At 42.9% G+C, this 12,298-nt stretch overlaps 1 protein-coding gene across 1 annotated transcript in view; it reads right to left on the reverse strand.

Annotated features, from left to right (window-relative positions):
* Nucleotides 1–12,298, reverse strand: part of LOC138971570 (tyrosine-protein kinase BAZ1B-like) — a 63,183-nt gene that overhangs the window by 40,710 nt on the left and 10,175 nt on the right. The window contains exons 10-21 of the mRNA XM_070344332.1: nucleotides 11,530–11,688; nucleotides 10,449–10,557; nucleotides 9,940–10,108; nucleotides 9,213–9,316; nucleotides 6,917–7,054; nucleotides 5,443–5,600; nucleotides 4,722–4,843; nucleotides 3,843–4,020; nucleotides 3,285–3,351; nucleotides 2,813–2,927; nucleotides 2,257–2,422; nucleotides 163–327 (exon numbers count right to left, since the gene is read on the reverse strand). Coding sequence (XP_070200433.1) covers nucleotides 163–327; nucleotides 2,257–2,422; nucleotides 2,813–2,927; nucleotides 3,285–3,351; nucleotides 3,843–4,020; nucleotides 4,722–4,843; nucleotides 5,443–5,600; nucleotides 6,917–7,054; nucleotides 9,213–9,316; nucleotides 9,940–10,108; nucleotides 10,449–10,557; nucleotides 11,530–11,688 — 1,650 coding nt within the window. The remainder of the gene's footprint in view (nucleotides 1–162; nucleotides 328–2,256; nucleotides 2,423–2,812; nucleotides 2,928–3,284; nucleotides 3,352–3,842; nucleotides 4,021–4,721; nucleotides 4,844–5,442; nucleotides 5,601–6,916; nucleotides 7,055–9,212; nucleotides 9,317–9,939; nucleotides 10,109–10,448; nucleotides 10,558–11,529; nucleotides 11,689–12,298) is intronic.

A 12,298-nucleotide genomic window follows, 5' to 3' on the forward strand; every position in this document is an offset into this window, starting at 1 on the left:
ACACTTCTGGTTGAACTATCTAGTTTCAAAGATTATGTACCGGGCCAGCGACATTTCTGGCGGGCTAGCTACATTCTTGAGGTTACTCGCCTGGCTGGCGAGTTTAATTTTTGAGATTTGGTCATCCCTCCATTACCAGAAAAATAGGGGAGCAGTTTTTACCTCTGGTAGCCCTGGATGGCCTTAGTGATGTCCTGGTGGCGTTTTTTTATCTCCGTCTTGAGGGCGGCCTCCCTGATGCCCTGAGGGTGCAGGTTGTGCAGCAGAGCGTCTAGGTCTTTCAGGGTGTTGTACGTGAACCACAAGTTCTGGCTACACGTCGGAACCCTGTGGACATTTTTGAAATGTTTATACAAGTGATAAGAAGACCAGGTCTTTCGGGGTGTTGTATGTGAACCACAAGTTCTAGCTACACGTCGGAACCCTGTGGACATTTTTGAAATGTTTATACAAGTGATAAGAAGACCAGGTCTTTCGGGGTGTTGTATGTGAACCACAAGTTCTAGCTACACGTCGGAACCCTGTGGACATTTTTGAAATGTGTATACAAGCAGACCTGTTTACCCAAAACACGAGGCAAGAGTACTTTCCCAAAAAGTTGAGTGTATTTTTCAAAAAGTTGATGTACTTTGCAAGCAAAGCCATATGGGCTAGGGAAAATGTACGCGTGGGTGCAAACGTGTTTGTGTAAGAATAGCATGTCTTGTGAACACCTTCAGAATTTAACTCCTTCCAATACAACAGGGATAAAACAATTTTATTTACCTGTCAGTTTATAGCATTATAACTAGTGTCTTCCAAACAGATTGATAATGAAAAGATGAAGTTCGTGAAATAACATCTGCGGTTGACAGTGGCAAGTTCATTTTTACAATCATCTCAGAAAACATTGCTTCAGCACGGACTACAGCCTTTTCTTCTGGCAGGATTTGCTTTGCGGGAATGAACTTCATAATTCCTTGGCAGCTTTCAGCGGATTTCTTTGCAGCAACCTTGTCCAGGTGAGTTTTGGAACTGCAGTGTCGTTCGATGTCATATTTCCCAGCATGGGCAACGGAGAAATCTGATTTACAATACTTGCAGTGTGCATGACTTTTCCCCATAGTAGACTCCACAATTCCTGGCTCTTTCTTATATTTCTCCAAGAAAATCTGCTGCTTCTGCTGTTTAGATTTGGTACAGTCATCCGAAACTGGCACATTTTTCCGCTTCATTTTGCCACGATTGTCCAGACGATCGCACGTGCCAACAACTGAACAAGGTTTCCACAGCTGAAGACTCGCTGTCATGGTTATCTCCCTTCGACCGAAACCGGTATCAGTTGTACCATCCCGTAATCAGCACACCAACACCGGAAAACGTATTGTAGACTTTTTCTTAGGCGTATTTTGTGCGTGTGTCGCGTATTTGCGTACCGATAATAATTTGGCGTACAAAATACGCCCAAATCGTACTGGTAAACAGGTCTGATACAAGTAATAAGAAGACCAGGTTTTTCAGGGTGTTGTATGTGAACAACAAGTTCTGGCTACACGTCGGAACCCTGTGGACATTTTTGAAATGTTTATACAAGTAAAAGAAGACCAGGTCTTTTAGGGTGTTGAACGTGAAACAGATCAGTACCCTGTGGACATGTTTGTCATGTGTATACAAGGCCAGGTCTTTCAGGTGTTGTACGTGAACCACAAGTTCTGGCTGCAGGTCGGCACCCTGAGGACATGTGTATTCTTCTTCTGCGTTCATGGGCTGAAACTCTCACGTACACTCGTGTTTTCGGCTTGAGTGGGTATTTACGTGTAAGACTGTTTTTACCCCGCCATTTAGGCAGCCGTACGCCGCTTTTGGGAGGTGCATGCTTGGTATTTTCGTGTTTCTATAACCTATCGAACTATGACATGGATTACAGGATCTTTTTCGTGCAAGATCTTTACCATGCAAACTTGGTCTTGTGCTTGTGTGTACACATGAAGGGGGTCAAGGCACCAGTAGGTCTGCACACAAGTTGACCTGGGAGATCGGAAAAATGTCCACCCATAACCCACCAGGTGAGGCTGGGATTTGAACCCACGAGCTTTCGCATAGGAGGCTAATGTCTTATCTACTTGGCCACTGCGCCCAACCAGTCTGATTTCAAAGCGAGCGAACTACCTGAAACTTCTGATCAGTCGCGAGAAGCCACATTTATCCGACCAATAATTCTTTTTGTTGATCTGCATCATCACTCACTCTGGAAGAAAAATGGAGAGTGTTACTCACGTGGACTCCAAAAGCGCCTTCTTCTTGGTGAGGCGGAGACGTTTGTTGGGGGAGCCTGGGCTCTTGGAGCCGGAGGAGAGGGAGGAGAGGGGAAGTGAGTCTTCCGCGTCCACCCTCTCATCTGGGACCTTTCCGGGATTGTGGTTGATCTCCTGGCCTATCCACCCTGTTACACAAATAGTCATCAAATAGGTGTAAGGGATGGAGAGAGAACAGCGGAGAAAGAGAGAGACAGAGGGAGGGAGAGAGAGGGAGAAATCAAAACTTTTAATTTCAGGCTTGGCCTATGAGTATAAAAGAGAGAGAGAGAGAGAGAGAGAGAGAGAGAGAGAGAGAGAGAGAGAGAGAGAGAGAGAGAGAGAGAGAGAGAATGAGAGAGAGAGAGAGAGAGAGAGAGAGAGAGAGAGAGGGCACAAACCACAAAGACACCAATCTCTAACTTAGTAATATTCACTTTCCAAAAGAATGTCTATGCTTTTGCCATCACAAATGAAGAGAAATCTATGATGATCTTCAAATCCTAACAATGTTAACCATTGTCCAAGTGGTTTCTTACCTTTTTCAATGTAAAGACCTGGGGTGGTCTGAGTGAACATCCAGTACCGATTATGATGACGATCGTAACCAATGGGCGTGTGCCTCAACACCGTTCTTGCCAGGTAGATACTGTCCTGTTAATTAATACAAATCAGAGAATTAAAGTACGCTAATGTTTTAGAATGGAACATTATTAAATCAACTGTTGACAGTCTTAGGCAAAATCACATGATTCAACACAATTTTCACACCGAAAAAAAAAAAAACCACCAAAAAACAAGAAAAACTTGATATCATTTTAAAAAGAATAAACAAATAACCAACAAAATATTGATAAATCAAGCAACTAATGTTTATAAACTATGAACGTATAATAAACTGAATAAATAATCAAATAATGTTACAAAAATAAAACAGAGCATCCCCTCTTACTTTTTGTCACCCACGCCACATACAGGTAGTAACACTTTTTCAATTGAAAAAAGTCAAACCTTGAATTTAGTCTCAAACTGTTCCAGTTGTCTTCTCTTTCTCTCCTCCTCCATGTCCTTTTCTCTCCTGAAAACACACACACAAAGGAATGTACATTTAACTTACTCCTGCCTTCAGTAAAACAGTATCAGAAACAAAAACCAAGCACAAATTAACATAAACAAATGCACATTGAATGATAAGCAGTCTTTTAAGGAGTAACTTTATCCAGTATCAGTATTTTTTTCTGGAGAAAAGTGACCTACAAGACTTTAACAAAGAGAGTAAATTTTCCATGCAGTTTCAAGGAATCTTACAGACTGACACTGCCTGCAATCCAAAGCGGTTAAACGACCTGTATAGCAAATACAGTACGATTTAAAAACACTGGTATTTGAATTAATCAAAAAGTCAGACTTTACCACAAACCAATGACCCGTAACACACAGTCGATGGAAACACAGCACACTTGCATGCACACAATCATTCACACATGCATGCCTCCACATCTACTATCACATACCTCCACCGCTACTATCTCCACCTCATTTCTAGAATCAATCAATCCTTCTACATACTGCAATCGTCTTTGCAGATCTCGTTCCTCTTTCTCCTGAGCGGCCTTGGCGGCCATAACTCTGCGTCGCTTGACGATAGACACCAAGTTGTCTCCCCCCTCGTCCTGGCTGTCGGCTGGGGAGTTGTTGGCCGGAGAGTCGTCAGGCTTCTTTCCGTAGAATAAGGTCAGCGACACAGCTGTAGGTATAACCGTCAACTTGGTGTTTTCAATTCTACTTTGATATCAAAGTCGTCTAAATGCCAGAGCTTTTTGTTAACAACCTATTGTTATAATAGAGGACTGGGTGGCCGAGTGGTAACGCACTTGCGCTCGGAAGCGAGAGGTTGCGAGTTCGACCCTGGGTCAGGGCGTTAGCAATTTTCTCCCCCCTTTCCTAACCTAGGTGGTGGGTTCAAGTGCTAGTCTTTCGGATGAGACGAAAAACCGAGGTCCCTTCGTGTACACTACATTGGGGTGTGCATGTTAAAGATCCCACGATTGACAAAAGGGTCTTTCCTGGCAAAATTGTATAGGCATAGATAAAAAATGTCCACCAAAATACCCGTGTGACTTGGAATAATAGGCCGTGAAAAGTAGGATATGCGCCGAAATGGCTGCGATCTGCTGGTCGATGTGAATGCGTGATGTATTGTGCAAAAAATTCCATCTCACACGGCATAAATTGATCCCTGCGCCTTGAGTCCGAGTCTGGAAATACGCGCGCGATATAAGACTTCATATATAATGTATCATTTATACCAAATGGATCTGAAGATGTGTAGAAACAGATTCAGACAACTGTTGTTGGTCTGTGGTCTGGCTGGACTCCTCAAAACACTGTCTATCTCTGTCATAGCATAAGCTGCCTCTTCATGCAAACATTTTTAAAACAACATACGTGTTCCGTTGGTGGTGGCATCTCCATTGACTGAACTGGCAGTGCTTGTCTTCTCTTCAGCCTTCAGCTTCTGCTCTTTCAGTTTCTCCGTAAAACCTTTCATCTCTGTGTTCTTCTGCTTACTGGAGACAAAAAAAGAGGAGTCAAATTTATACGCATACACACATGGGTGTCACAGGTATGCTCTCTCCACTGTGGCAGAAGGCTATGAAATAGAAAAGGTGTGGGCAAGCGAGGAATGCAGGTGGGGAAGGGGACAGAAAGGGAAACAGAGCATGCAGAAACAGAGTGTGTGTACATGCATGTTCACATGTTTTTTCCCCGTCTGTCTGAAGATGACTGTCTACGAATGTAATCTAACCTAACACATTTACTCTAAACCTCCACATCACTCAGAATCTTTCCCCCCAACAAGAGCATGCAAAAAGAGAGTGTGTACGTTCATGTTCACATGTTTTTTCTCCGTCTGTCTGAAGATGACTGTCTACGCTGTCTGAAGATGACTTGCAAAAAGGGTAAACAAACCTACCACATACTTGTACTCTAAACCTCCACACCACTCAAAAATCACAGATTTTTTTGTTCAAACAAGAACTCAAGTGAGCTGAATGACCTTGCATGGTTTCTTCTCCATGTTATCTTAACTACCACATGTATTCTAAACCTTCACACCAATCAAAATCACTGTCACACTGAATTATTTTTTGCAACAATAACTCACGTGAGCTGAATGGCCTCGCGTTGTTTCTCCTCCATGTAGTCCTGCACAGAGTAGGTGGCCATGACACGCTGACACAGACCCCGCAGGATCTTTAGCTTCTCCTCGCACTCCAGTTGAAAGAACTCCTGGTTCTCCAGCTGTTGAACCAGCGACTCAGGCTGCAAAATAAAACACACACAAATCATTATTTCCTCTTCTTCTTCTGCGTTCGTGGGCTGAAACTCTCACGTACACTCGTGGTTTTTTGCACGAGTGGAATTTTACGTGTATGACCGTTTTTTACCCGGCCATTTAGGCAGCCATACGCCGTTTTCGGAGGAAGCATGCTGGGTATTTTCGTGTTTCTATAACCCACCGAACTCTGACATGGATTACAGGATCTTTTTCGTGCGCACTTTGTCTTGTGCTTGCGTGTACACACGGGGGTGTTCGGACACCGAGGAGAAGAGTCTGCACACAAAGTTGACTCTGAGAAATAAATCTCTCGCCGAACGTGGGGACGAACTCACGCTGACAGCGGCCAACTGGATACAAATCCAGCGCGCTACCGACTGAGCTACATCCCCGCCCACACAAATCATTATGAAGGCGGTCCTTAATTGAGCCTGAGTCGACAGAAATGAACAGTTGTCTCATTCTGTTTCTAGGTCCTTCAGGACAACACATAATTCCTATAAAGTATAAGCTATAACATGAGTAGCACTTGATCCTCAGTGCTACAGCTTCGCACGGCCAGCTTCTTGAAATATACTTTACATTGTTCAACTGACAATTCCTTCAGTTAAGGACAGGCTTAACATGCAGAAATGAGGACCAAAAACAGCTAAAAAAGGAGGAAAAGGGATTACATGTTCCAATTTTTTTTTTAACGTCTGAATTTGCACAAGAGTCTGAGAAGACATGCAATGATTTCTATGTAACCATGGTGTTGTTTACTGCTTCACAATTCATGCAGATTCCCTAACTAAGGAAAATAGTTCGGGAGGTTAAGTGTGATATCTTGATCAGATATCTTTTGGCTGCAATCCAGCATATATGAGTAAGCCCGAGGGTTAGGTAATAAGTAAGGTATGGTACAGTATGTACCATACCTACTTTAGCCAGGGCGCTAATATAAAAAACAAAGAGAAAAACAAGGTCCTTCAGGACAACACATAATTCCTGTAAGCAGGGATGGCCAAATCGTCCGCCTAGTCGCCAGGGGTAAGTAAAACCTCCCCCGGGCTAGTAGAAACCACCTCGCGCAACTCGCCCGGCTGGCCAATGAACATTCTGGTCAAATGCGACCCTTTGGATTGTAATATCGGGTTTTAAAGTCATATAAACACTGCAGATCAACTGTGGTATGTACCGGGCCAGCAAAATGTATGCCGGGACTAGTGACTTTCTTAAAGTTACTCGCCCGGCCGGCGAGTAAAAATTTGGAGATTTTGCCATCCCTGCATAAGCTATAACATGATAAAAATACACTTACCACTTCAGACTCTTCATCAACATTTTCCGAGGAACCCTCAGTGACGTCATCTTTGCGCAAACACAGACGCACCAACTCGGACGCAGTGTAAGGGTTCACAGCAATGTCACTCAGCACAACTTTCAGTTCAGAGTAACCCTGGAAACAGCCAGAGGAAACAAACATTTTATTCCTAGCTCCTGTCAGCCCTATCCCTCTGAATAAACAGTGAGTTTCTGAACTTTAAACATACAGAAACATTTATCACTGCATATTTATATGGTAACATGAGCCAAATGTTAAAAGAAAAGAATACACCACCATCCTCGTCTCGATTTCCTGTCTATGTTAAAACATTTAGTCAAAACTTGACTAAATGTAAAAAGGCCGGTTATGACGTGAACAGAGACATTTATAAAAAATAAAAATTTTAAAAAAGGACTAGCATTATTATCTGGAAGAACTTAGATGCAAAATTTCATAAACATTTGTCAGGTAGTTTTCTGAAAATCACTGTGCACACGTGTATATATATACACACATACACACACAAGCCACCACCCCTTCAAAACTTGACTAAAATGTAAAAAGGGAAAAGAATAACCAAAAATTAAATCATTTGCAAAGCTGTCCCCGACATATATCTTTTTGAGTAGTCTCCTGGTACAATTACCTCCCTTGGTCTGTCACGATTTAGTGACATGGATCGAGAAAGTGTCACTCTGTGGGGTGCCTTCTCTTGGTCAATTGCGATAGAAAGCGCCTGTGCTTTCTGTCAACGGCTGGGTTTTAGCTGACCGAGCAAAGCGAACACGGGAATTTCGTGTCGCACGGATTACACGTGGGTGATTTCTGCTGTCGGGGCAAAAAACTGGCGATAGCTGAACTTGGAATGTGACAAGGTGAGTCACGTGATTTTGTCCAGGTTGTCTGTTTGAGACATATTAACTACACACTCGAAACTCAGCAGCGAGAGAGAAGGGTCGGTGTCAGAATTCTCCTACAAGTTTGATGGTTTTCAACACGTTATAGATACTTTACTGTGTATCAACGTGCTATGCTACTTGCTAGTGGGGCTTGATAGGAACTACAAGGACAGACCACCTTCTTCCTGGACACATGCTGGCTGACAGACGGGGCGTCAAGGTTTCTCCGCTGTGCGTTTTCACCGCATAAGGATTCAGCGAGAGAGGAGGATGACGGTATTTCTGTTGACGAACAGAAGTCATTCGAAAGGAAGCGGTTTCGCTTAAAAGATAGCTACCTACATAAGGCTGTTGAGGTAATAAATCATTATTTAACGCTTTTGACGAGTCTGTGTTTGTGGAATGAAATACTCTCTGTTGTTCTTTCCAGGTAGCGCATAATTGGCTCTTTGTGACGCTAAAATACTAATCTGTATATGGTTTTTGCAAATATGGAGAGAAGGAAGGAAAATAGCTGATTTGTTGTTGTAAAAGTCCGTTTGTGCAGGCCCACGTGCTCGATGAGATATGTCAGGGTGACATGTTTAAAGGTGGGGTGTGAGGGGTAGCATGACATGTTTAGTGCACCGAGGCTTTTTGTTGCAGCCTTCTATTGCTGTTGCCTACGTATTCCACTACGTGCTACGCCGGGATGCTGTATAACCAGGTCGTCCGCGGCATTGTTGTAACCAGCTAACCTGCTGTACTGGTGATTTGCTGTCGCTGTCGCCGTCCTGCCCATCTACGTGTCTTCTACATCTTTCTGGTAGACTACGGGGAGGACCTTCAGCGACTGAGTGAGGCGCCTGATGTCTCCACTGTTCCCTGCTCCGTTGCCACGCTAACCGGCACTACATTCAACGGAGCAGTTGTGGAGACTACAGACTAATTACGGGCCGCCCACTCAGTGGCAAAAAGCTAAGTTGCACCATGTCTTTTGCACCCTTACCACCAAGTCATCTGTTGTATTTGTGATTATACTCGAGTGGTGATGACGTGGGGTGTGTGACACCTGCATGAATTAGCACTTTAAGGCAGATCAGTAACTTTTCTTAACTATACACGGGATCAGCGTGTTATTATTTCCTGTACTTTAACTGGCATTTTTTGTCAGTGAACACTTGTTTTACGTTTAGAACGTAAAAAGAACATCTTTTGGAGTGAAGTCTCGAGGGAGGTGGCGTGATATTACATAAACAGGCGTCTGAAACTTATACTTTTGTTGATTCTATCTATTTGTATGACTGCGAGAGTGGATCGTGGTGTGGTTAGTTAGTTAGAAGTAACTAACCGTTCATAATCACCTTATTGTGATATTGAAACGTGACATGGTCCGAGGGGGCAAATCTTACCTCTGCTATTGCGTCCTGGAGCAAAGTTTGCAGCAGCACGCCGAGAACTCGAGACAGGTACGCAAAGCCTTGTGCTCCACCAGCCAACGCCTTCATCAGAGCATCTGGTCACACAAAGTAAAATGGTAATCAGTTTGTGTTAAAACCATCAGATGACAAGAGAGAAACAGAGCAAGGGGATTCCCTGGAAAGCAGCATATGGCTGCCTAAATCACGGGGTAAAAACTGTCATACACGTAAAAACCCACTCGTGCAAAAAACAAGAGTGTACATGAGAGTTTCAGCCCATGAACACAGAAGAAGAAAAGCAAGGGGAGAAGACAGGCAAGGGAGAGAAGACAGGCAAGGGAGAGAAGACAGGCAAGGGAGAAAAGAAATCATTTTCTTCAATGAATCAAGTTGCTGTTGTTGATGTTTGTTTTTTGTTGTGTTTTTTCTTGCGTGTGTGTGGGGGGAAAATTTAACTTCAAGTTTGGTTTGAATCGCTCAATAAGAAAAAGATAAATTAATGGTTGAACATTGGATTTTCCTTCTTTGGTTTTGAGCCATGTGATGTCAGAGGCCGACTAAAATTCAAATTTAGTGGGCTGGCTGGCCGGGACTACAAAAGGGTTTGTGTGTGTGTAAAATTGTAAAACAATAAAACGAATCCAAACTCAAATGGATTGATACATACATATATATATACATAAAAATGTGCATGCTTGACCAAAATATGCATACTAACCTGTGTAGATAGGGTACTCTGACTCGGGCATGAGCAATCCACTGTAGGAGGAGATAAACTCCGTCACCATGGCGACATCTCCGAACAGCTCATTGGGCAGATTTTCAGGCGTGGGCACCAGCTTTGGAGCTGGCAGCGGCTGTAGCTTTAGATCCTGGTCTTCATAACGCTAAAAGATACAAAAAAATAATGGAATCTGTTCAGATCAGTCTGTTCAGATCAGTATGCACAGTTTAAGCAACTATACACTACAAACATTTTTGTTTCTTCTTCCAAATTTAAGATTCTTGAGACAGCTGGCATTATTATAAATATCTCCCTCTCTCTCACTCACATGCACTACCTATGCACACACAAACATACACTTTACATACACACACGCAAACAAAAACACACAAGTTGTATACACAACATGATTAACATCATAGCAACAATTTACAACCGTTAAAATTGTCCAGGTATTGAAGACAAAAACAATACAAGCAATCCTAATGAAAAAATAAACCCACCTGTCTCATCTCCTTCATCTTTTGTTTCATCTTCTCTTTCATCTGGTGTTTCTGTTTCGCCTTCTTCTCCATGACGTACTGGTCTCGCTCAGACTCGGACATCTTTTCTCTGCACACACCAACAATACCAAAGATAAACTAGCCATCTACATAACATCACACAGACACATGAACACACACACACCACCAACATCAAACACAAACTAGCAATCTATATAAGATCACACAGACACACACCAACAATATCAAACATAAACTAGCAATCTACATAAGATCACTCACACGCATGCATACAGACACAAAACAGACACACACGCACACAAAGTTTCTCAGCTGCTAGCTAGTGCTACAATCTGAATGGACCAAAGACCCCTTCATTATTACATCCATCTTCTGTTAAAATAAAGAAGACTTGCATAGTACTTCAGATTTTTTGTGCTGAACAAGGTTAACATTGCGTCGAGACAGATTTGAAAATTAGCATCTAAAATGATGCAATCTTGTCTTTACATTTATCCAAAATGCACTATCTCATGAAAAAGTGGGAGCCCTAATAAGTAACATTCAGACTTGTGGTTTGGTGAAACAACCCAAACAAAGTTTGAGAAGGTGTTACAATGCCAATATTTTATTTTATTTTTTTATGCTGCTTGTTATCGCGCGCATATTTCAACATACGGATTCAAGGCGCAGGGATTTATTTATGCCGTGTAATGGCATCAGGTAAAGTTCTGTCATTTCTTTTGTACGTCTACAGAGCAAATAACAACAAAATTTGAGACTGAAGTTAGTTTTAGTGACTTAGTCACATTACCAGTGGAAAATTATTTGTAAGGTCGCCCAAAACATGTATTGGTATTACAGTGGAACCTCCCTTGTAAGAACCCCCCCCCCCCCCCCCCCATTTAAAATCTCTCCCCCTTCAAGACCTTTTTTTTGAAAGATTTTCTGTTCATAACCTCTGTAAATTTACACCCTTTAAAAAACTCCCTCCTTTGGACCTGAATTTCTCAGATTTGTGGAGGTCTTTAGAGGGGGGTTCCACTGTACATAAAATAAAGATGACAGTTGGCAAACTCACATGGCTTTCTTCTCCTCCATGGCCTCTACCCTGCGCTCTAGCTTCTGCTTGATTGGTTGCGGCAGGTTCTTCTTCTGAGTGGGCGTCAGCACCATTACTGCTTTCTTCAGCAGCAGGTTGAACTTGGCCCGGTCGTCCTCTTTGTTCAGCGTTATCAACCTGTAAATGTACATGGTCAGTGAGTGGGCTGGGTTTTTTTTTCTCATTAATTCTTCTTCGTTCATGGGCTGAAACTCCCACGTTCACTCATGTTTTTGCATAAGTGGGTATTTACTTGTAGGACCGTTTTTACCCCACCATTCAGGCAGCCGTACGCCACTTTCGGGGGGAGTTTTTCCACTTCAATTTCATTACTCTATTATCCCGTGTCTAAACAAATCCTGATACTTCCTTCACGCGAAAAGCTTGCAGCAACAAGTCACATTAGCAAGGTGTGAGAGTGTTATTGTGTAATCAGCCACCAGCACTTGTGGCTGAATGACTGAGGTCTTTCATGTGCCGCGTCGGTGACACAATGTGGGACATGGATACCATCCGAGTCATCGCACAAAGTTGATCTGCGCCTGTCCATGTCTGTATCTGAACACTTGACCCAAGGATCCCAAGTCCATCTCTACTCTACCCCCCCCCCCCCCCCCCTCCCATGCTGAATTCACTGCTGTTAACTTCACCACAACTGAGAGAAAATGGTGTCATCAGTAAATGGACACATATCCTAGTGTTAACTGGTAGTTTCTGGTATTTTTTTATTATATATTTCTGGCTAGAC

Source organism: Littorina saxatilis, linkage group LG7 (genome assembly GCF_037325665.1).
Source record: "Littorina saxatilis isolate snail1 linkage group LG7, US_GU_Lsax_2.0, whole genome shotgun sequence".
Classification (NCBI taxonomy): Eukaryota; Metazoa; Mollusca; class Gastropoda; order Littorinimorpha; family Littorinidae; genus Littorina; species Littorina saxatilis.